The sequence below is a fragment of the Curcuma longa genome, unplaced genomic scaffold (assembly GCF_044706935.1).
Source record: "Curcuma longa cultivar G26 ecotype Majalengka, Jawa Barat unplaced genomic scaffold, ITB_CL_G26_1.1 utg3290_np1212_1714210_RagTag, whole genome shotgun sequence".
Classification (NCBI taxonomy): domain Eukaryota; kingdom Viridiplantae; phylum Streptophyta; class Magnoliopsida; order Zingiberales; family Zingiberaceae; genus Curcuma; species Curcuma longa.
Window position 1 is genome coordinate 785,668 of NW_027435602.1, and position 22,607 is coordinate 808,274.

The 22,607-nt window shown below is 36.0% G+C and overlaps 2 protein-coding genes and 1 pseudogene across 2 annotated transcripts in view; all 3 read right to left on the reverse strand.

The window, feature by feature from the left end:
• Nucleotides 1–842: 842 nt before the first annotated feature.
• Nucleotides 843–3,998, reverse strand: LOC141820326 (nuclear transport factor 2-like; annotated as a pseudogene).
• Nucleotides 3,999–5,463: 1,465 nt separating this feature from the next.
• Nucleotides 5,464–10,084, reverse strand: LOC141820376 (oleoyl-acyl carrier protein thioesterase, chloroplastic-like). The gene is given in 8 exon segments (XM_074707678.1): nt 5,464–5,907; nt 5,983–6,051; nt 6,140–6,227; nt 6,418–6,513; nt 8,950–9,063; nt 9,139–9,272; nt 9,705–10,039; nt 10,042–10,084. Coding segments are annotated over 8 exon segments (1,140 nt in total). The 3' UTR covers nt 5,464–5,646.
• Nucleotides 10,085–15,011: 4,927 nt separating this feature from the next.
• The window catches only part of LOC141820412 (putative inactive ATP-dependent zinc metalloprotease FTSHI 5, chloroplastic), a 37,402-nt gene continuing 29,806 nt past the window's right edge, over nt 15,012–22,607 (reverse strand). Inside the window, exons 18-20 of the mRNA XM_074707720.1 lie at nt 19,982–20,062; nt 15,586–15,695; nt 15,012–15,509 (exon numbers count right to left, since the gene is read on the reverse strand). Of these exons, the coding sequence (XP_074563821.1) occupies nt 15,624–15,695; nt 19,982–20,062 (153 nt within the window). The 3' untranslated portion in view covers nt 15,012–15,509; nt 15,586–15,623. The remainder of the gene's footprint in view (nt 15,510–15,585; nt 15,696–19,981; nt 20,063–22,607) is intronic.

The following is a 22,607-nucleotide window of genomic DNA, read 5'->3' on the forward strand; positions in this document are numbered from 1 at the left end:
GCACTCAGTGTTGAGTCTATCAATATAGACCCCACACTCTGTTGAGTCTATCGATATGGAACTCGACACCCTGTAATTGTTGTATCCTACCAGGTGCAAGGGCAACACTTGACCATCTGCTTCTGCGTTTTCTAGACCTTCTTCAGCGTTGCTATTGTTTTCTAGACCTTCTTCAGCGTTGCTATTGCATTTCCACCCACTTCGGCATTGCTATCACTAGCTATTACTATAGGAACCTACTTGATGATACACCATTATAGAAGAAACTTGTCCCTCAAAGAAATAGCAGAAAGAAGATTACGGGGAGACAAACTAGATGAGAGACATTATCATCTACTTGTATTGGACACTGACAATATGGCAAAGAAACGTACAGCATCATATCATATAGCAACAATTAGGATCTCAATGAACAAAAAAATATATAGCAAGAAGCTTTAAGGATCACAAGAAAATGATTGCGCTTTTGATTTCTGACCAATTAGTCATTGACTGATTTTTTTTTTAACCAGACTTTTGAAAAATCTCAATCACTTGTATTTGTTTACATTGTCGCCTTCTGAAACTAATGGAGTTTATATAGCACAAGAAGAAAATGAGCGCTACTAAACGCAATCAGATCAATCTGGTGGCATGTGGTGAGAGCATTGATCTAGTATGTTAACCTGAACTTAAAATGCTGTATTGAGAGGAGACTAACATTGGCTAGCCATGTAGAGGGAGTAGCCTTTCGATTTAAGGACAGAGCCAACAAAGCTTGAGGTATGCCACATGTTTCTTCACTTTAGGTCCACTTCAATTCCCTCGACCACCAGATGATCCATGGTCGACTCTTTGGTTCAACCTCACCCTGACCTGCTGCCACCTCCGTGGCCAAAGTCAGTCCTACTACTGCCCTCACCTCTGTCAAAAACCCTCCTCCTGGCACCATAATTTCTCTGCCCTCTAATCGACGGATTTCTGTGCCTGCCTCTGTTGCTGGCTGCACAAAACAAATGAACAAATTTTGAATTTAAACTATCGGAAGGACATGTCTGAATTTCAAGAGAATAATATCTATTTTGCATGTTTTTCAAATAAATATTACATAATAACTCATGTTACTTGCCTGCTGAATTTGTAGACGTTTTTTTCTCGACAAATGTAGGCTGGCCTCCTATTATTACAGGGGAAGCCTGAATATTTAAAGATTTGTGAATAAAGAAAACTGCTCGATATTAAAGCTGAAACAAATATACCAAGCAATCACTCCTGAAATCCATTCAACTTTAGTTTGTTCAGATCATGACAGAGTATTCTGCTATGTAAGAGAATCACAATCATAAAGAATATGTACTTGAATCACAATCATAAGGAAATAAGCAGAAGTATTTTGACCCAATGCCCACAATAACAAATAAGTTTGTTGTGCAACAAGCCTGATATACAAACATCAGTGGAAGGTGGAATGGTATATATAGAATATGTACTTGAATCAAGTAACCATAAAATCTTAAATTTTACCAGGCTAGAAGTAGAATTATATAAAAAGACATTTTGCTCATGTGAATACGTTTACTAAGAAGCATCACAAACAAGACTACTATTGGACCATATAGTTGAAGAGCTATATAAAAATAGTAAAAAGTCTGAATTCAATCATACTAAAGGATCTTTCACATTTAGAAGTAGGGACATGAGATGAACACACCCTTCTAAACATTGGTGAGGGGAGAGGAGGGTGGGGTGGAGACCTAATCACTGTGAAGAGGATGGGGAACTACGACCTAGGGAAGGAGAGATCGATAGACAAGAGGCAATTTGACTCTGATACAAGTTAAAAGAAAACATAATATATATCTGAAATATGATTACGATGCATGTATTTAAAACATCTAAAATAACTAACTAATTAAAAAAAAACTAAACTAAACTAAATTAGGTAAATATAAGACATTTTTATTTATTGCTATTCAGACATGACCAAAAATAGAAAAACAAGGCAAGAAAACATTATTGGAGCGAGAGAGACGCGAACATTGAACAAGACACCAAGTCAAGAAAAATAGGTAACTGTATAATTTTCCAAGGTAAACCAAGCACTTGTCCTGTTAGAAATAAATCAATCATAAAAAAACATGGTTATAAGCTACTGATCCTTATCTCAGGTATCTGCAATTAGATAATTGTTTCCCTGAATACGAGCTGGTTGCTGGAGTCATAAGGGGAAACATGGTATTCATATCCTTATTATCAAAGGAAATTAGATAACTAGTGGACCGACATGTTCAGAAGCTGACTTGACTTTAGAACATATATATTTTAAATTATCAGTTCTACATTATGGCATGGAAGCAATGTTATATTCAATTACAAATTGACCTAAACATCTACAAATACCTCTATTGCTCTTGCAACAGCATCAGCCACTTCAAAATGCACAAAACCAAAGCATCTTCGACCTTGCTGCACTTGAATATGATTATCACTTATATAAACAAAATTGTTTGGAAGATGAGTAAACAAAAGATACAAATAAGAGTTGAAAAGAACCTTGTAATATAAGATTTGTATTCCGTAAGGTTTTATAGGTCCAAATTTCATGAATTCTTCCTGTAGTTGTGCAGGTGTGACATCCAAAGGAAGATTCTTTAGGTGGATTGAATAGCCAAAAGCTGAGATGAAAACGACGATCATAACAAATATACAAAAAAATAATGAAAAGAAAAAGAACTCTCATCAGACTTCCTCATACATTCTGGTTCTGGACTAGTGTAGCTATAGGCAGCATTAGGACTAACATAGGCGTACTCAGTCCCAAAAGCTGGTAATGAAGTTGGTGATGCCAGCTGGCCAGTATATTTTATACCACTCAGTGAAACCAGACAAAGTGTTAAAGAATGAAATGATGCAACTGCAAAATGTTTACAATAAAAAAACTCTTACAATAGAAGTAAATGATTTGCTTGGTGTTGACTCTTCCAGGGTAGTAGAAGAACTAGGATTCAGAGTGACTGCCTGCAAACTTTTAGAAACTTCATCAATCTCTTTTCCTGCTTGCACTTCCTCCTTGACACTCCAAGAAATCTCAGCTGAAGGATCAATAGTTTCGACTTCATCCAGTTTCTCTTCTTCTGGTACCTCATTTTCTTGTTGTTCCAGTTGCTCAGCTGCCACAAATTATAAAAGAAGAGGAAATTAAGGAATAAGTTATCAGGCCTTGGCACTGGATTCAAAGAACATGCTACTTTGAAGTCCAAAAAAACAAAAAAACCCTCTTCAGGAGCAAGAGGTTCACTATCTCCACCTGTCGAAGCACTACTTGACGGTTGATCATTAGCCTCATCAAGAAGACGAAATATATCATTCAAAACATAGTATCCCTTCTCCTGAGTGGCCAGGAAGAAAGACTGAGCAAATTTTCTCTTGAGGTACCCCGACACAAGAACAGCAACACCGCCATCAAGCGATTCCTGCGCGTCCACTGTCTTAATCTCCGCACTGTAAACGGTATAGTCAACGGAAAGAAGCTTCTCATTGATTGCCTTTCCGTCATTCACCAAGCACCAAACAGAAGATACCCAATCAGTAGATCTTACAAGAACAAACAAAAAAAAGACAGAAATAAATAAAGAATCGCCACTTAGTCCAAAACGGTCGCCACTCCGTTTTTTTTTTTTTTTTTGCCTCATAAATAATACGAAGAAGACAACTAAATAAGCCATCTTACATCCAAGCCGGTGACGGAGGTCATTTCGCCTCGATTATCCAGCCGACTGAGTTTGCTTCCTTCCTTGTAGAAGCGGAAGAGAAGCTGAGGGGAACGGGTAAGGTACTTGTAGTACTCTTTCGCGAATGCCGTGGCAACCTACCACCAAATCCGGCATTCAGGTTCCAGAAATCAAACAACAACTACATTCGTCTACGCGATCAAACAGAAAGAAAGCGAAAACCGCGATCCAGCATGAATCAAGAAACTTTACCACACCCGCTGGATGAGTAGCTCGTTCTGCGGCCATCCGGTGCCGCCACAGCAGGATCGACGGAAGCAGAAAACGATGAATAAGAGGAAAGGAAAGACGAGCAACTCTCGCGGAAGAAGAAAGGAAAGAGGGCAAGAGAAGCCGTTACAAACGCAGCTCTTCTGCTCCTCCTCAATTTATAGTGTTTTGCACTTGAACAAAACATGGAGCCGCGTTTAGAGAAGGCGGATTAATTCGGACGGCGGATACTGCGTGATTAGAGAAGCCGGATGGTGGATCTGAGGACGCGTGTACCAGTAACGAATGGGTTGGAGAGGTGTCTTCACTGATTCAGTTGGTGTTTACTAGAGATGGAAGGGGGATGCGCGGCACGTGCTACGTTACCATGGGACAATGCTGGATATTCTGGGACCCGCGCAACCGCCACTGCCTCGTTGACACGTTTGAGCATGCGTTGCCATGCCATGGAAAGTTAAGCAGAATGTCCGTACACAGCAACATATTTAATAATAAAATATTATCATATTAAATTTAAATAATAAATACTAAAATGATAAATCATCGATTGCTTTGAGAAAAGTTTAAAATAATTTTAATGATGTTAATCATTGAATATGTTATTCTCTACTAAAATCTTAAGCACCTCTTTTGTAAAAGTGAAATCATCATTTTAACAGTCTCACATGATCAATCCTACCAGAGGTAAATAAATTAAAAAATTATCCTTAAACATCTCAATTCATCTTTCAAATAAATGATAAAAAAAGATATTATCCTTGAACATCTCAATTCATCTTTCAATTAACCTTAAATAGATAAAATCATATATTTATTTACTATGAATATTTCTTCAATCGACTTTAATAAGGTTTAACTTAATTTGGTTGAATCAATCCTCTTTTTGGATGATTATACTATGATGAGTTTTAGAGGTCGTCGATGTTATAGACTTGCTCAAAGGTATTTTTTGGATGATTATACTATCAAACAAGGAGACAAATGGGACAAAAATAGAGTCAAGGACGATAATTTTTGCGACTGTCTATGCCTCGCCTAAGTGCCCGCTTAGACGTTATGTAGTAAGTTGATAGTCTACTCTACTGCTTGAAACTATCTTTTAAAGCTTTGATACAAATATCAAAGCTAGATCTACTGATAAACAAGAGTTAGATCAATAGGCATTGTTCATAGGGCAAAGTTGGGTCGTCCAAATGAATATAAAGTGACATTCCTTTGGAGTTTTTGTATGATCATGTGATCCTTGCATTAAAAATAAAAATACTATAAGATAGTGTGCCATCAACAATACTTAATGAGCAAACAATTGACATAAAAGCATACACAAAAAGTTAGCATTGTAGGAGAATGCCAAGAGGACATGTGACTCATTTTTTCATGAGCAATTAGATATAATTCTTCATTTTTCTCTAGTGTATTTGTGGTAGAAACCAAACTGAATTCTAATGCAGATGATAATGCCATACAAATTAGCACTATACCCTTAAGAAAAGCATTGACTGCTGCACCAAAATCTCACATACCTGATAAAGTAAATGATTCCAATATCCTCTCAAAGTATGTCTCAAGAAACACCAGATGAATGATTAAAGTAGCTGCCAGTATAACTCGACAAGTTTAACTCTATTCTTTATTTGTGGAGAACTAGAGTACATAATCCAAAGGCTCAGCGAGCCAGCTTCCTCCACACTGTCCTGCATCTGTTTATCTCGAGGCCACTTCCTGACAATCTCAACAAGTGCAAGAATTGCTGTAGATCTTGATCATTGGCATGGGGGTCGGAGGCAACAGCCCCATTTGTGCTACCATCCTCTGGAACTTCTGGACTGGCAAGTGAATCCACAATATCACTGTGCTGGCATTCTCGCCGGTAATCAATTGTAATTGTCTGCAGCTCATGGGTGTCTATGATCTCTTGTGGTATGCTCTGCAAGAGTGTCATATGTATGAGAAAAGATTAATTAGTTCTATGGTGCTTAGCATAGAGTATAGAAGTGCATACTTCGAGGACCCATCCGATGTAGGTCACGTTGTTTACGTGTTGGTTCATGTCCAAATCAGCTCTCCTTGGCTGCATAATTCAAATGGAAATGATCATCAGCAAAGCAATATCAGATGAATCTTACGCTAGGATTCTTTCAATCGATAGAATGCCCTACCACAAGCCCCAATCGGGAATATTGAACAGGATCATCCAGTTTCGGAATTTTCTTTTGGCTGCCATTGTTTTCCTCTGGAAATGACAATCTACATGGACAGAAAGTTATAGTGGCATACTCACATTTCTAAATATAACAAATTTCTTCAGAAATGAGAGTGGTGTAGGAGAGGCTAAGTTAGAAATTATGCTGCATATAACAGCTTAGTTTCTTCCTTGTAGCTAAAAGGAAATCCATGATAGTTGAAGGATAAAAAAGAAGACCAATCAGATGCTTACCTGGGAGTTTTTGGACAATGCACAAACACTTCTTCTCTGACTTCATCGCTTACTCGTTGAAGCTTACGGGTGTTTTGATTCATCGTCACCCACTTGCTGAGACAAAATAAAGTGAGAAGCAATAGCACTAACACCACCGAGAAATAAAAATAAGAAATAGGACTAGTTATATTTCCACATATTGCTTCTTCAATATAAAAACTTCCAACTGCTCCTAATCGACTAATGTTAACCAGGCAGAATAAATTCACAATACACTTGCATTTGTTGGAGCAACATCTGGGCCCAAATAGGCCCGACTGTGATCCAAGTGCCATAAACCCTATTTTAGATAGAAAGTTTCTGAAGCATTTTCAATATAGTTTTCCATCGTGATGGTTGGGACGGCAAATTTCTCAAAGGTGGAGCCCTTTCAAACCTAGCAGAGGTTGTCGAGTGCATTTGAAGGTTGTAGGACATTAAAAGACGTGTAAAGAAGAGAGTTTTCTTCTCAGAAAGGGTGTTTTTTTCCCTATTCGACGAGCGTTAGAAGTGAAGTTTTCAGTGGAAGATTAAGGCATCTTAGTGAAAGTTTTCCACTTTTTATTGCACTTTTGCTTTTGCATTATATAGAATTAGATTCTTTCAGTGGAAGTTTTATGGCCAAATTCATGTTAAATTGTTTTTTTTATAATACAAATGCACACCTTGGGATGAGTGACCTTTGTCTTAAAGATGAGAAATCTTGATTTCACTAAGTTGGTTGAATTTAGAGGAATATCACTACAGAACAGCTAGTAGAGTTCTAAGTGTGGCTCTTGATGAACAGCTAGTAGAGTTCTAAGAGTGGTTCTTGATGAACTGGCTGATAACTAGAAGGTTGCATAAAGGCTGGAGATATTCCCTAGCAAATGAGATGGTTGGTACATGTAAAACGCTTAGGTGGCATGGTTAATCTGAGGACAACAAGGGTAAAAAAAAATCTATTAGTTAACTGTAGGTAAAGGGATCTTCCTTCATGATTAACTTTGTCAATCAAATTAGCTACACATGGGCTTGGCTGAGGTGGAGTTAGGTACGTGGATTAGATGGCTTTAGTATGTACTATTGTATGTCAGGCTAAACAGAAGACTGTTCAGGATAAAAGGAGCAAGATGATTCTGGTGGATCACCAAAGAGTTTTAAAGAGCAATAAAACAATATGTTGTTGAGGTGGAGATTGTTGGACATATCGGGAACAATAGGCCTGGATATGGCCCAAGTGTTGAATAAATTGTATTTTGAATTCTTTTTAGATGGTTTCTGATATGATTTTATATGGTGATGGAAGGGAATGCGAATTTCTCATTAGTAGAGCATTTTAGAGCATAGAAGACACTGTATAATATATTTATAGATTATAGGAGGCCAAAAGATTGCATAGAGAAGAGGATTTTTTTTCTCAGGGAATAGTTTTTTTTTTTTTTGGTGTCTAAGGATTTGCAAGTGAGGTATTCTTATTTTCTTCATCGGTGTTGAGAAATGTGTACAAGGTGTGAATATTGGTTTGTCCATACTCATTGTACCTTTGCTCTCATATTATGTAGACATTCTCATATTATATAGACCTAGATTCTTTTCATAGATGTAGACATACACCGAATTACATTTTGTGTTGTTTTTAACCAAGGGAAATGAAAAAATACCATCGTGTGAATTTGTGATGGAGGTTAATTTGCATTCTAGATGCCGAATTTGAAGCCACAAGTGTGAGGCTTGAGGCTACATGATTTGAGCGAGTGATTAGAGCAATTTCCAATCTCAAATAGTGATAGTAGAGGCACTTGTGATCTCGACAATATTCTCCACCTATTTAATTTCTCTATGTTACTGTTATCTCATACAAATCATTTAGAAAGAAAGACTATACATATTCAGATGTTCTACCTTCTGGTGTATCTTAGTTCAGAATACTGATCTTTGGCCCTAACCCTCACCTAATGCAAAGGAAACAGTGGAACAAAATTGATGACTTAATAGCCATTACAAAACAAATGCAAACAATTAATTACTCTTAAGAAGACTCGGTATCTGAAACGAAGCTATATTTTGCTAAAACTCATTTATGAACTTCTATTTGTGTTTCATAAATGACTTCTATTTGTGTTTCTCAAACACATTCACGAAGTTGTCTTCTCTATTATTTTCTATTAAAAGCATGAACATTAAAGATAAGGAATAAACTATATAATGTTGTGGGTAAAATTCATCAGATTACACTGTTGGGATGAAGACATTGTTCATTGTGGTGATCAATGATTGTGCATAGGACTCAATCTAATCAAATTGACCAAACATGTATTTTTCTCCTATTGGTCGTAACCTAGGAAAACAAATTGAATTTTGTTCACACTCGTTGATCAAAGCAGCAACTGTGCCTTTGTCCCAATGGTGCATGGGAATAGGTTGTGGAGTTTAAACACATAAATTAGACCGAAGTAGACCAATCAAACAGATCACTCCCAATTAAACATAGTCAAGTCTGTTGGTATTTGTAGAAAGTTGCAATCTAACCTAGTAGCTCTACCGATGACTTCACCAGTAGCCAAATCCTTAAGAATCCAATCGCGCCTTGTTCCCATTCTTCCATCACTTTGGCACCAGGTTTCTATCTCAATCACCTCACCCCTACAAAGAAGTATGATATCAGACCAATCTGATAAAATGAAAGTAAACAAAAAGGGGGCATTTTGGAGAACCCACCAAGCAGGATACTTGTATACTTCGATGTGCATTCGGGAAGTCACCCATATTAGGCCAAGCTTTCTCATAGTAGGTGTCGTAGCAAATCCATCAGTGGAAAAACCTACACTTTGTGCATGGCTGGCTCCTACTTCCTGCAAATGCGAAAACATCAAACACTTTAAGTATTGTCCTTGTCACCCTTATCATTTTAGGATCCAGATAGTCAGGTAAACAAAGGGTATGACTGAACAAGTGTTAAACAGAAATAAGAGCAGATGGAAGAATTGATGAAGAAACACTTAGATCAGGAAGAATGCATTCCAAATCCCAACCGTATGTGGACAAACTCGATTGTTATTAGTGCAAATTGAAGAAGAAAACGATCAGCATTCCTCAAGAAACAGGATTAAAGAGAGATCTTTGAGAGAATTTTCCAAATCCTACTAAACTCCATAGTGGGTACAGAAAGGGGCGAAGGTAATGAAAGCAGTTACTGAGACGGATGAACGGTTTCCGAAAATAGAAAGACGGAGGGTACTTAAAGTCGTTTGCTTCGCAATTGGCGTAAAGTTGGGATCCCAAACCTGGAGAAGGTTGGCGATGGTCTCCACCGTAGCTGTCTTGTTGATCCCCACCTCGTAGCATCTTATGATAAAACACTCCTTGTACGACAATCCGTCAGGCAGCAGGCTCCCAAGCCGCAACCTTTCGGCCAATCCCTTCTCTCCGACGCCTTTTTCTCCGGCGGCGGCGGCGGCTGCAGCAACAGCCACCTCCAGCCCGGAGGTAGCTTTGCAGGCGCGCCTCACCTCCCCCCAGTTCCTCAGGCGGCGACACTGGCCTGGGGGCGTCGCCTCGCGAGACCGGATCAGACCCAGTGACGTGGCACACCGCAGCATCACCGCCATCGACGTCGAGATCCAGTTGGTCCACGACCACGAGGCGGTCGCACCGCTCGCCTCATGGCACAACCGTCTGGTTTATAGGACTCATGGCGATAGGACCGATGACGAGATTGAATTTTCCTCCGTCCGATCGATTACGGGCGGTTGATAAGAGAAGAAGACCAGTTAGCGGGATGCTGTATCACGGAACGGTGCGACGTGGGTGAATGAACGGCCGAGATTAGATCTTAGATGTCGGTGCAATTAAACTTCATTGTAGTCATATTAGGTGTTATAATGTTTGTATTTAATGTTTGAGCCATGTGATTGAGTTTAAGTTTTAAATTAGGTTGATATATTAAATAGGTTAAGATCTCTAATTAGGTCGAGATTTGTTAAGAAAGTTTAACAAATATTAGCAAATGAAAAGTTCAATAAAAGTTGATAAGGAAAAAAAAGTGTGTCGACAAATGGAAAAATCTATAAGTACTAGCAAGTGAAAAGTTATTAACAGATCTTGGGAAGAGAAACATCCAACATGAGTTGACATTTGATGAGGATCAAGTTGATTGGATGTTTAACATGTGGAAGTTTTACTAAGTGAAGGATGATTATCATCAGACAAATGATGAAGTTTTGGAAGTAAGGTCTTTTGCAAGTGAAAGTTTCAAAAGTAAGGGCTCTTTGCAAGTGAAAGTTTCATAGGTTAGGCTTCTTGGCAAGTTGAAGCATCAAGAGGTTAAAGAAATGCAGTGATCGATTATTCATCCCCCTCTAGTCTCATCAAACAATCCAATAAATAGCATTAGATTAAGATACTTTGAGAGGTTAATGTTGGTGCAAGGAGCACTAATTTATCTTTAGAGTTTCGATATTTGATAATAAATCTAGGTCTGATTAGTTTGACCCAGGATTGATCCAAATAGGACATGATGTTTGGATATGAGTGAAGTTTAGTCAGATCAAAGTTGACCAGAAGACTAGCAAGAAGTTCTAGTCAGTTGGATCGAATAAAAAGTCTTAGTTGGAGGCTAAGCAGGAGAAGTCCTAATTGAATGCTAAACAGAGGAAATCCTACTTGAAGGTTAGGCATGAGAAGTCCTAGTTGGAAGCTAGGCAGGAGAAGTCCTGGTGAGTGAAGTTAGACAGGAAGTCCTGGTGAGTGAAGCTGGGCAAGGAAGTCCTAATTGAAAGTTAGATAAGGAAAAGTTCAAGCAAGTCGAGAGTGACTGAATGTTTGACATGTAAGAAGTCTACTGAGTAAGTAGCCCTAATTGGATGTTAGACAAGGAAAAGTCCAAGCAGATCAAGGGTGACCGGATGTTTGACAGGTGAGAAGTATACCTAATACCTACTCCTAATTAGAAGTTAGGCATGAGTAAGCCTAGTAAGTTAGATCTACAGGGTAAGGCTTAGGTAAGCTTAGTAGGTCAGACAGACTACAAGTAGGCATAGGTTGCTTGTTTGTTGTATGCTAAGTTTGCAAGAACCAAGAACTAAAAGCAAAACTAAAAAAGCATAAGAGAAATAAACAGAAGCAACCGAATCAAATCCGGAGTCAACTCAAGTCAAACATGAGTTGATTGAATCTTAGCGTCTGGATCATGTTCCGGATCGGCCGACTCGAGAGTATTTATTTGCTTTAGCCTTATCTTCTTTTGCACGTTCATCTATATATTATTATTAGTCTGTAAGACGGATTTCTCTGTCTCCGAAAAGAGTTTCGAAAAAGAGACCAATAATAGAAGGGTGTTTTCCCGTACATTGGCCTTGGACGTACTAATCCTATAAGGTTATGAAAGTAAAATCTACGAATCCCCTATGGTGTGTTTAATTCTGCTGCTAGTCTATTTGATAGAACGAACAAAAACGACAAATGTTATTCACCCATCTCTAGTATACGCATTGGTCCTACAACTAAGTCGTTAACCAAGAAAAGAGCTAAAGGAGTGGATGATTTAAAACGAAAAAGTCCTTCGATACCAACAAATGGTATCAGAGTGAGAATGCTTTGCTTTTCAAGGACTAACCACCACGATGGCACAAGGCTAGAAAAACAAAGAATCAATCAGAATCAAAGCTCCTTCCTCGTGGAGTTCGGAATGGTTCTTGGTCAGGATGTCAACCTTCCACTACTATTTAACAAGAAATAGTTTTCCATTTGGAAGTGTTACAAGAAGACATTCACACAGATCAACATCATGAATTGACACATCTTGAGAAGTGGTTTTGAATATCCAAAGGACAAGTTCTCAAGAAAGATAAATGAATCCAGGAGCAAGTCTAAGGATTCAAGCAAACAATAGGGTAATCAATCTGTTGATTCATGTTTTGCCTAAACACGTCGTGTGTAAAATATATGAGCACAAGGATTTTCGCGATTTATGGGAGAAGGTAGGAAACCTCCATGAGAATCCTTCACTAGCATAAGCAATGAAAGAGTTTAAGGATAGGAACTCGTTCGACATTTAAATATGTTGAAGAGGAGAGACCATTGACATCGAATCAATAAGTGTTCAATTTCAACATCCGAGTTAAAAGTTAATGAGCCATCCACCTCATCTAACCATGTTGAAGAAAACATCATCATTCCTTGAGGACTCAACACCTACCGGTATAACTAATATTAAATTCAAAAATTACCTCACGACTATGATGCAATGGTAAAACACTCAAAAAGCAAATAAAAGGATCAAAATTCAATCTCTGAGTGTGTATAAATTGTGCTTCGAATTTACTTGATAGGTGAACTAGAGGGAAGACCACCTACCTCTAAAATTAGTCAGACGAAGCTCGAACACTTGAATTATCAAAAAAATATTAAATTCAAAAATAATATTATATGCTTTGAGTATATGGATCAAGAACACTATAACCAATAAATGTTCAAATCTGATGAAGGAAAAGATCCAAGTAGCGTCCAAGGTAGAGTTAAGGAAAACCCCAAAGAATTCATTTCCTTGAGATAAAAGGGTAAGGACCACATTGTATACTTCAAATGCAATGAGAAAGGGCATTATTATAACAAATGTGTTAGGTATCAAAGGATTTAAAGTCAATATTATTTCTTCTTCCTCTAACTTTGTTGCTCTTGTGGAATTTAATCCAATTAAAAGTCCGTCTAACTTTGGTACCACTTGTTATAATCCTTGACGTCACTAGAGGGGGTGAATAGTGATTTGCATTTGTCGTTCATTGATTGTGTACTTATTTACAAAATGTTAACATGCAATGGAAAATAAACAAAATAACACGAGCACAAACTCAAGATTGTACATGGTTCAGAACCTCCAATTCCTACTTTACGACTTAGCATCCTAGTGATAACATCTTTATTTTCTCCTTATCGGATACCTTCCGGAGATGGAGAAACCTTTTATTACTAGGATGTGGTTGCTTTAGATTGCCTTTAAAAGGTATGAAATGCAACAACACTCACCCACAAAATCTTCAAGAATTCATCAAGAACAAATGCTCGAAATTCTCTACAAAACCCTCTTTTATAAGATCGTTGTCGTGATTGAAATCCACCTAACAATTACTGTTAACACCTCCCAATCAATTCCGTTAAAATCCAAATGTTGCTCGACTCTAGCAGCTCAACGTCTTCATCCAACTCAATAACAGTCGACTGCTCCTCCACTATCAGTCGACTAATGCTCACCAATCGAGTTCTCGAATTAACTCAAAAACCTTATGTTTGCTTCAATAGTGTCATCAGTTAAGTGCATCACTTAACTGATGCAACAGTTGACTATCACACCCAACAGTTGATTAATCATACCAAATCAACTTGAAACCTCCTTAAATTCTAAATTCATGATTTCAAATCATCAATCGATTAATAAACCTATAGCAACCGACTTGATACCTTTATTTTAATTTTACCATGATTGAACTCTCACTTTACCTAGCATCCAATTAACCATAACCTTCCGGAACTTCTCCTACCTAATATTTAATTAACTTTAACATACGAAGACTTCTCTATTTACTAAATATTTGATTTTTTTTATTTGTTTGGACTTCTCATATCATTCTTAACATCCTGCTAATTTTGACCTATTAAAACTTCACTATTATTAAAAATCTAGATTGCTAAACAGAATATAAGATTGATTCAACCCTTATTAAGGGATAACACTCTATAAATAAGATACTAAAACCTATAAATAGTTTTGCATAATGGATCAACCCAAGTTCATCAAATCTATCCAATTCAATCTTATCCATGCAATATTCATTGAATCAATCAAAAATTAAAACCACTAAACGTAATTTTTGTTTTCTTCGGTTTGTTTTGGAAAACATTTAAAGTTGAAGAGATTATTTCATATATATGGTAGTGACTTTCGCACGCTCTTTACCTTCACTTGGATCACCTTCTACCAATAATATGTTGGCCATGAAATTTTATTATAACATGGATAAAAGAACCATTAGCTTCTATTTTGAAAATGAAATTATGATGTTTATTTCAAAATTGATCCATCAATTATCACAAGTTGATTAGTATTTGAAACATCTCTAACCTCACCTTGGTTCAACTTGTTGATACCTTCTCCAATCTCCACCGGCATCCTATCCGCGAAAAACAAACTCAAACTGATCCACTCACCTTCCAGAACAACCCAACTCGCATCGCGGCCAAACCTGTAACCTCAATGTAACCTAATTCCTATAGCGAAGACCATATTCACTCTAATACAACAGTGAGTGAACTAAAAGAGAATGTGAGATGACTTTAACTTGTAGCAGGCCCCTGACCGTAACCCAAGTCTAGACGCTCTGAATTTTTTCATACATGCTCTCAGTTATAGTCGAGAGCTATATCGCCACATCCTATCACATTCGATCAGTGTGGTGCTCATAGTGACTCAAGGAATGAGCAGATGCTATTTGGCAATGGATAGGTATGTTTTCATAAGATATGGCAAAAGACTGTGTATAGCAAGCTTAGAAAACAAGAATATTGCATTATTGTAAACGCATATGAAGAATGCAATTATAACTGAAGAGGTAACAACATATAACATGACTACATGATTCACCACAAAATACTTGAAATGAACTCGGTGTAGCGCAATTTAATGGGTATTTTAAAGGCAGAATTATAATACCATGTGGGCGATCGAATCTTACCGAGATCCACATCAGCCATAAGTTTACATTTATAATGGCTTTTAGAGATCATATTTTTCCCTTTGCATAAGCAGCAAGCAAGAATGAAAATTTTCTACTACATTTTAAAACTGCCTTAAGATGACCTGCTCTATTGTAACAAGATTGTTGAATGCCTTGCGATATTTCCGATCATACAAGTGAACTGAAACTTTCTCCAGCTATATCTGGCGTCGTCTCAGAAGTCAGTATCACCGTGACTGATTGTCTAGCAGCAACAGTTTTTCAAGATGAATCAGTATTACCGATAATCGACAAGGCCATGGAGAACAACCATCCTCAAAAGAAATTATATTAGGATTTCAAGTCAGCACTTGATTCTCCCTGGAAACACACAAAATTATAAATCGAGAGTAAATTAAAAACTTCCTAAGAACATTAAACTTAATTGAACATTAACTGGAATGGAGAGTTAGCAGATTCAAATGGTTGGCCAAGTTATGCGCGAAGCTCCAAAAGGTCCAGAACTTGTGCATTCTCACGTTCATCAAGATACTTTCCTGGTTTAATCTGCAACGAAGAAAATTTTGACCGGTTTCAGATTTAAGCTGCTTTAAACTAAAATAGTAGGCATTTCGAGAAGATTTTAAGAAGCAGCACAAAATAATTGACTTCTGAATGCACGCACTACAATTTTTTGCATGCCAAAACTGATAACATCCTGGTTTTCAGATATTTAATGTAGAAAAAAATAGTAGATTGAAAAAGGCAGCAAGCTGTGTCTTTCCCACACAGTACCACTCAAACCACAAGGACTGCCAAGGTATACTGTTGGGTAATTTACTAAATCAAGCACCCGAGCTTAAGGAATATTCCAAACAATACCTAAGTTTGACATTTAATAAAGTGCACATTTGTTTCCTAAAATATGCCTCCACTCGTTACAGTGTGAAACAGAATTTTTATTTACCTAAACCGAATTGGAGAACTTAAGCCAAAACTCTCTTCTCTCCTCTCTTCGTTGATGAACTATGGAACCCTTTGGCCACGAAATTGTTGTCGCCGAGGCTGGGCGGCGCTTCCGGTGGTGTCGCTGAGGCCACGTGACACCTCTGGAGGCGTCGCCGAGCCTGGGTGACACCGCCGGAACCCCTGTACCGGTGCTGTGCCGATGTCGATCCGTCGGTGGAACGAAATTTTTCATCGGTATCGCACGATACGGCTCGAGATTTCAATCCATCGTTGAGAGTATGATGAACCTTGATTGGAATTAATCTCAGCTAAACTCTTTCATATATCTCTATAATCATAAACTTCCTTTTGTCTACCACTCATATATGCCATTAATAGTGACCCTTAAAGCTCTAACGCCATGATCATCATTTTGAAGTGCATGTGTAACGTTGCCCACACATTTAAGACACAAGTGTTGAAGTTTCACAACTACTCGGCGAATTGTCACTGTCATCTCCAACATAAGTAATTGCACTATTGTCAACATCACTATCATCATTTCAAACTTCTTGTTGGACTGCAGTATCAAAAGGCAATGATGTTTCATTAGCCGCATCATGTTCTTGTTTATTAATAGAATTGAGTGAATTTTGACCAATTCTTAATTGTCTTTCCCTTGAAAGTAGAAACTTTCCCTTTCCCTTTCTCATTTATAGAAATTGAAGCAACTTTACCTTTGCCTTTACCTTGTCTATGGCCTTTGGTTGTGCTTACGATTGGGATGTCTGACAACGCATAGATTGATATCAAATTCTTGTCAACAGTTTTATCATCATCTCCTCTAGCTTATACTTTTTCAATTTGTCGGATAAGGAATTGAGATAATCATAGTGGATATGTTGCTTCATCAAGTAATGGATTCTAAACCTCAACAACACCGCACTAATCCATCATTGAATCATCATCAATTTGGGCAAATCCAATATCAAATGGATCTATATTACTGGACTCTCATTCCTCCTTTTGTTATGATCCTTATTAAAGACACATATTATAGTGAATGTAAACCATCTTCTCTAAGCGATGATAAGAAAGATGATTTTATACTTTCGTATGAATGAGGCAAAAAGTTGACTACTTTACTTTAGCTACCACTTAAGGATGTCGTCTACGAGAGAAATTGTGAGGCAATCATTTTTAAATTTACGTTGGATCCTCTATATTATAGCCACCACTCTCTAATTCAATCATTTTAAAATAATCTCTATATATGTTGACATTCACTAGTAATAAATTATTTTATATTTATGAACATTTATTTATTTGTATGGCACTACAAAAAGGACCACAAAAGAGTCATATACCTCTCCAAACAATCGATGTTCATTAATTGCCTCAATAGCTAATTCTCTATTTGGTTGTAATCCTAATATTATAATTTTGAGCCATTAAGACATTATCATTTAAATTGAGATAATATTCTAAGTAATTAAACATATATAATTATTAATATTAAAATTTTCTTACTGTTAAAAGAATTATATATTTGCCAAATGAACATCTTTTCTAATTTGGTTGAGCTATCTTGTAATGATTATATCAACATAATATTAATAATTGGCTGACGACTATAGGTACCTTTATATTTCCTATCCAACCCTTTTAAAGTTGGCACTATCATTTCTGACCACATGCACTACATGTTTTGCACTTATCTCTTGGATTACACTATCCATTAAAAGATATATATAAGATGCATCATGATATCCTACAATTACATCAACAGATTTGTGAATATCACCTTTTTGTTGCATTGCAGTATAATAGAAAGTTGATAATGCACATCGCATAGATCTTATCCAACTATCACACATCAATGTAACTCCACATAGGCTTCATTGTTTCTTGCACAATATAATCCATCTCTTGATCTACTCCACTTGTTTATCTTCGATAATTTCATACGTGGTCAGAGATGTATTGGGCATTATGTTAAAGTAGTATGTATTATTTGTTACATTAGGGGGAATTCAATTAAAATGAAAAAAAAAATTATCAATACTTTTTTTAGCCAATCGATTTCTTCTCTCTTAAGTAGACATCACCAATCCTATATTGTTTGCTAGCTTAATCTGGAGTGACATCAGCAACATCAACTACACTCTCACCTCATAAAATGAAAGAAACAATCAATACCAACTCGTGAAAATATAATACGAACACTTCCACTCCTCCCTAATGTTGGTGCAATGGTTGAATCATTTCTAGCACCAGATGAGCCACTTGTACTAGCACTAGCACTAGCACTATCACTAATGTATTACACATGTTGCTCATACTTACATTTAGCTTGAGAGGAACAAAAAGTTTTTAGAAATTCTTCATCATTTAGGATATCATCACTATGACCTTCAAGTTCATTGTAAACAGGTTCTCTAATGGCTCGTCTATCCAAATTTTCACATTGTCATTTGTACTTAAAATCTTTTTTGGCATCAAGTTCCTCTATTGGATTTCTTGAGGGACTTTTGGACACTCGAAAACATTCGAGTATCCACTAGCAAAGATGTTGCTAGAGGCATGTGACATCACCATTGCGTCCAATCATATCACAATATAAACATTGAAATTGATTTTCTAATTGGCATGTGTATCTCTAAACTGGATTATAAATCTTTTAGTGTCATTTGTCTTAAATGTTAAGAGTATCAAAAAAGATAAAATCATTGAAACAAAGTAAATACATTAAATATTCACAATTTATAGTGTTATCAAAATTAACAAAAGAAATATTACCCTATTAATAAAAAAATACAAGATAAGCAAAAATCTAGATTTAATTATAATATTACTGTTATAATTATAATATTTATAAAAATACAATTTATATAATACTATATATTATAACATTTATATAATTATAATATTACTGTTATAATTATAATATTGATATAATTATAACATCGATAATTAATTGATTCTAACGATTAATTACAGTGATATATTTTAATATTTTGAACTCTCACAATGCTTACGATTCCCACTCTCCTGCCATGCCTCAATCCTAATTTGGTTGGCAATCACCGACAACCACCTGCTCTCGATCAGAACTCCCTGCTTTGACCACAAACAAGCTCCCACCCCTTAAAAACCCTAGTCAGTCATATTTGTGCGCCACTACTCTAAAAGTCAACCAGTGTGGCCTTGCTTATCGTTATTATTACCAGTAGGTAGTCTTTCGTCAATGTTGATCAATACATCTTGTAAGATCCCAATCTTTTATAACCCCTCGGCCTTCCCGCATGATTGATAGAAGGAACCACTGTATTCCTTCTGTTTTATACCATACCAACCGCGAGCATTCTATAAAGCTCATGGCCACGCATTAGAATATCATACGGTACAACACATAAGTGTGCTGATGGGGTATCGGTGTAAGTTCTGTGTCAAAATAGTAAAAATCGCCCATATTGAATGACACAAGTTGGAACATGAATCCTTGATCAAAATATTAGTTATATATTTGAGATTTACTTGTCTATAACTAAAAAAGAGATGTGGTTTATTCAGTTTTAACTTAATAATCTAAAATTATTGTTTAATACACTAATACTTGGAACTTTTGGTTGACTGATCAAGATGTTACTAACTAATTTAGTATAACCATGCTGGCTTATTACTAGCTTATCACAAAATTTGGCCCTTAGTTCATTTGACAAGTTTGATGGAGGGCAAGGCACATATAACATCAACTGATGAAGAATATGAAATTCCATTTTATTCAAATCGAGAATTCAAGCATTTATTCAAACTTGTCATTAAGTACTAATTCCTAAAACTAAGATTCAAGTTCATATAAAGAGAGCTGAAGTAAAGGATTAAGAACATCTTTGTAATGGTACCTCCTTAAGAATCTGTTTAGATAAGAAGAATGGCTCTTTTTCCTGAATGCCACCATAGTCCTTGAAAATCTTTTGTAAATCCTAGAAGAAATAAAGTGTTAAGTAGCAACAAGAAGCAAAAGTCTGAAAAATGAAATAAAACTCAAGGAGCATAAACAAGAAGTTGTGAGACCCAACTCCTTCGGTTCAGTTCAATGGATGCTATTCCATCATTAAATGCTATTTATCAGAAATAATAAAACTTAGAGGAGCATGCCATCACATAAGAAATTTAGTTGGGCCATTTCACTAGCAAGTGAATAAATAAAAAAATATAGTCAAGTCAAAACAGAATACGCCAGGAAGAAATATTTCCCCACGTCACTCTAATACATTCATCACATAGCTGAACTATTTGCCACATATTATCGCATATAATTTGCTGCACGTCTCTCTAATACATCCATAACATAGCCGAACTATTTACCACATTTTGTCCTGTATAATTTGATGATCCCATGGCAATTGCAAAAATATACTCATAGGTATTATAATGGTGGATATGTTTCAACTGTTAGACAGGGGCTCGGGGTGACCCCATTATGAAGAATAAAAAACTATATTTTACTTGAAAATGATACAATAAATAAACCAGCACAAGGGTTCAACTTTAAACATTTTTTGTTTTAGCTTAATAATTGTAGTAAACCTAATATATTTTACACTGTTTTAGCAAACTGAATTATTGCGAGAACTATAATGAGACCAATGATGCAGGCTGGCTGTAGAAGGAAAGGGGTCAATTGACCCACAAAAATTCAACTTAATACTTCACATTTAGAAAGAAATTAAAAATAATATATTTTTAACCCCATTTTATAGTCCTAATTATATATCAACAAATCAACAGCAAGTTCCCAAATGATGCACCGAGGTTTCAGAATTCCCAAAAGGCACGTCTAATTTCAATTTTACTCCTCTGACAATATTTGACTTTCTTTTTCTCTTTCCGCTCCTCTCTCCTTTTCATGCAACATCATTTCTCTTTCTCTTTCCTCTTAGATTAAATTAAACTTTAATAGGTAATCTTCTAAATAATTTATTTTTAATTTTAAAATGTCATTAAAATTTTAATAAAAAATTAAAAAATATAAAAGAAGGTTAATAAAAAATATTTTTTATATTTGTTAGTATCTAATTATAAAAGAATAAAATATTAAAATAAAATTAATAACGAGAATTGATTTTATTAATAAAAATAAAATTAAAAAAAATCACTTAGGTGCTAATTTTTAAAAACCAGCACCATAGCTTAAATATCAACAACGTTGTAGTACTAGTTTCTAAAAATCAGCACCACAGTATTTTAAAAATTTTAAATCATTTTGAGTATTGCTAGAGAGATTTAAAACATTAAACAAGGACTTATTTGGATTCGGATTCACCTAATAAACCTACAGGAGTTTGAATGGATCCAATTGGAGCTCTCTAGGTCTATCAATGGATTTTGATCGAAACTCATTGATGGACCTAGACAACTTGGATTTCTGAAATTTTATAATGAGATAGAAGCGTGGAGTATGTAGAAGTAAGATATGGTGAGAAATCATGGTCCTGAGTCTCCTACACGAAGTTATAGGTATGTGTCAATATTGGATGCTTCTTACATCCAATAGTTGTAAGAAGCATTTAGCATCCCACAAACCATATAACAACCAAAACTCCTACCTCATATAATGAACTTGCTCAAGACTAAACTGATAGCAACCAAAACTCCTACCTCATATAATGACTTTGCTTGAGACTAAACTGATATCTCCTAAGAAACATTACTAATGTCACTATGATCTAGACTCATAATTGTCAAATTCTTCACACTACCATAACCCTATAGAGCACTGAACTAATAAGCAAAAAATATATATTAGGAATATGTGATTCTTTTCTTCAATTGTCAAATTGGTTTGTGACAATAATATGAAGACCAGCATGCATGCATTTGCAATGACATATAAGTCTCAAGCTCGTTAACCTATCAATCTGTGTTCTTTGCCTCTTTGTTCAGCAAAAATGGAGAATATAAGAAAGTTACATATATCAAGCTTGTTAACCTATTGATTGTTTCTTTGCCTTCTTTTTTCACAACAACAACAATCAAGTCTTATCCCACTATATGAGGTTGACTATATTGATCCTTCTATATCATTGGGTGTATCCCCTACTATATGATCATCTATATTTAAATAAATTTTATCTTATTTTATCATTACTAACCAAGTGTTTTTTGATCTTCCCCTTCCTCGTTTGCTGTACATATTTATCATAATTTTATATCGTCTAACTGGAGCATTTATTGATCGTCTAAGTACATATTTGTACCATCTTAAATGTGTCTTTTGGAATTTTCTCTCAATAGGTACATCCCGACTTTCTCTCTAATGTTATTATTTCTTATCATATCCATTCACGTATGTTTGCACATCCACCTTGAGATTCTCATCTCTGCAACTCTCATCTTCTACTCATGTGCTCGAGTCATAATCCAATATTCAGTTTCATATAACATAATAGGTTTGACCGTCGTTTTATAGATCTTCCCTTTAACTTTTAGAGACATTTTACGATCACAAAGAATATCTTATGCTCT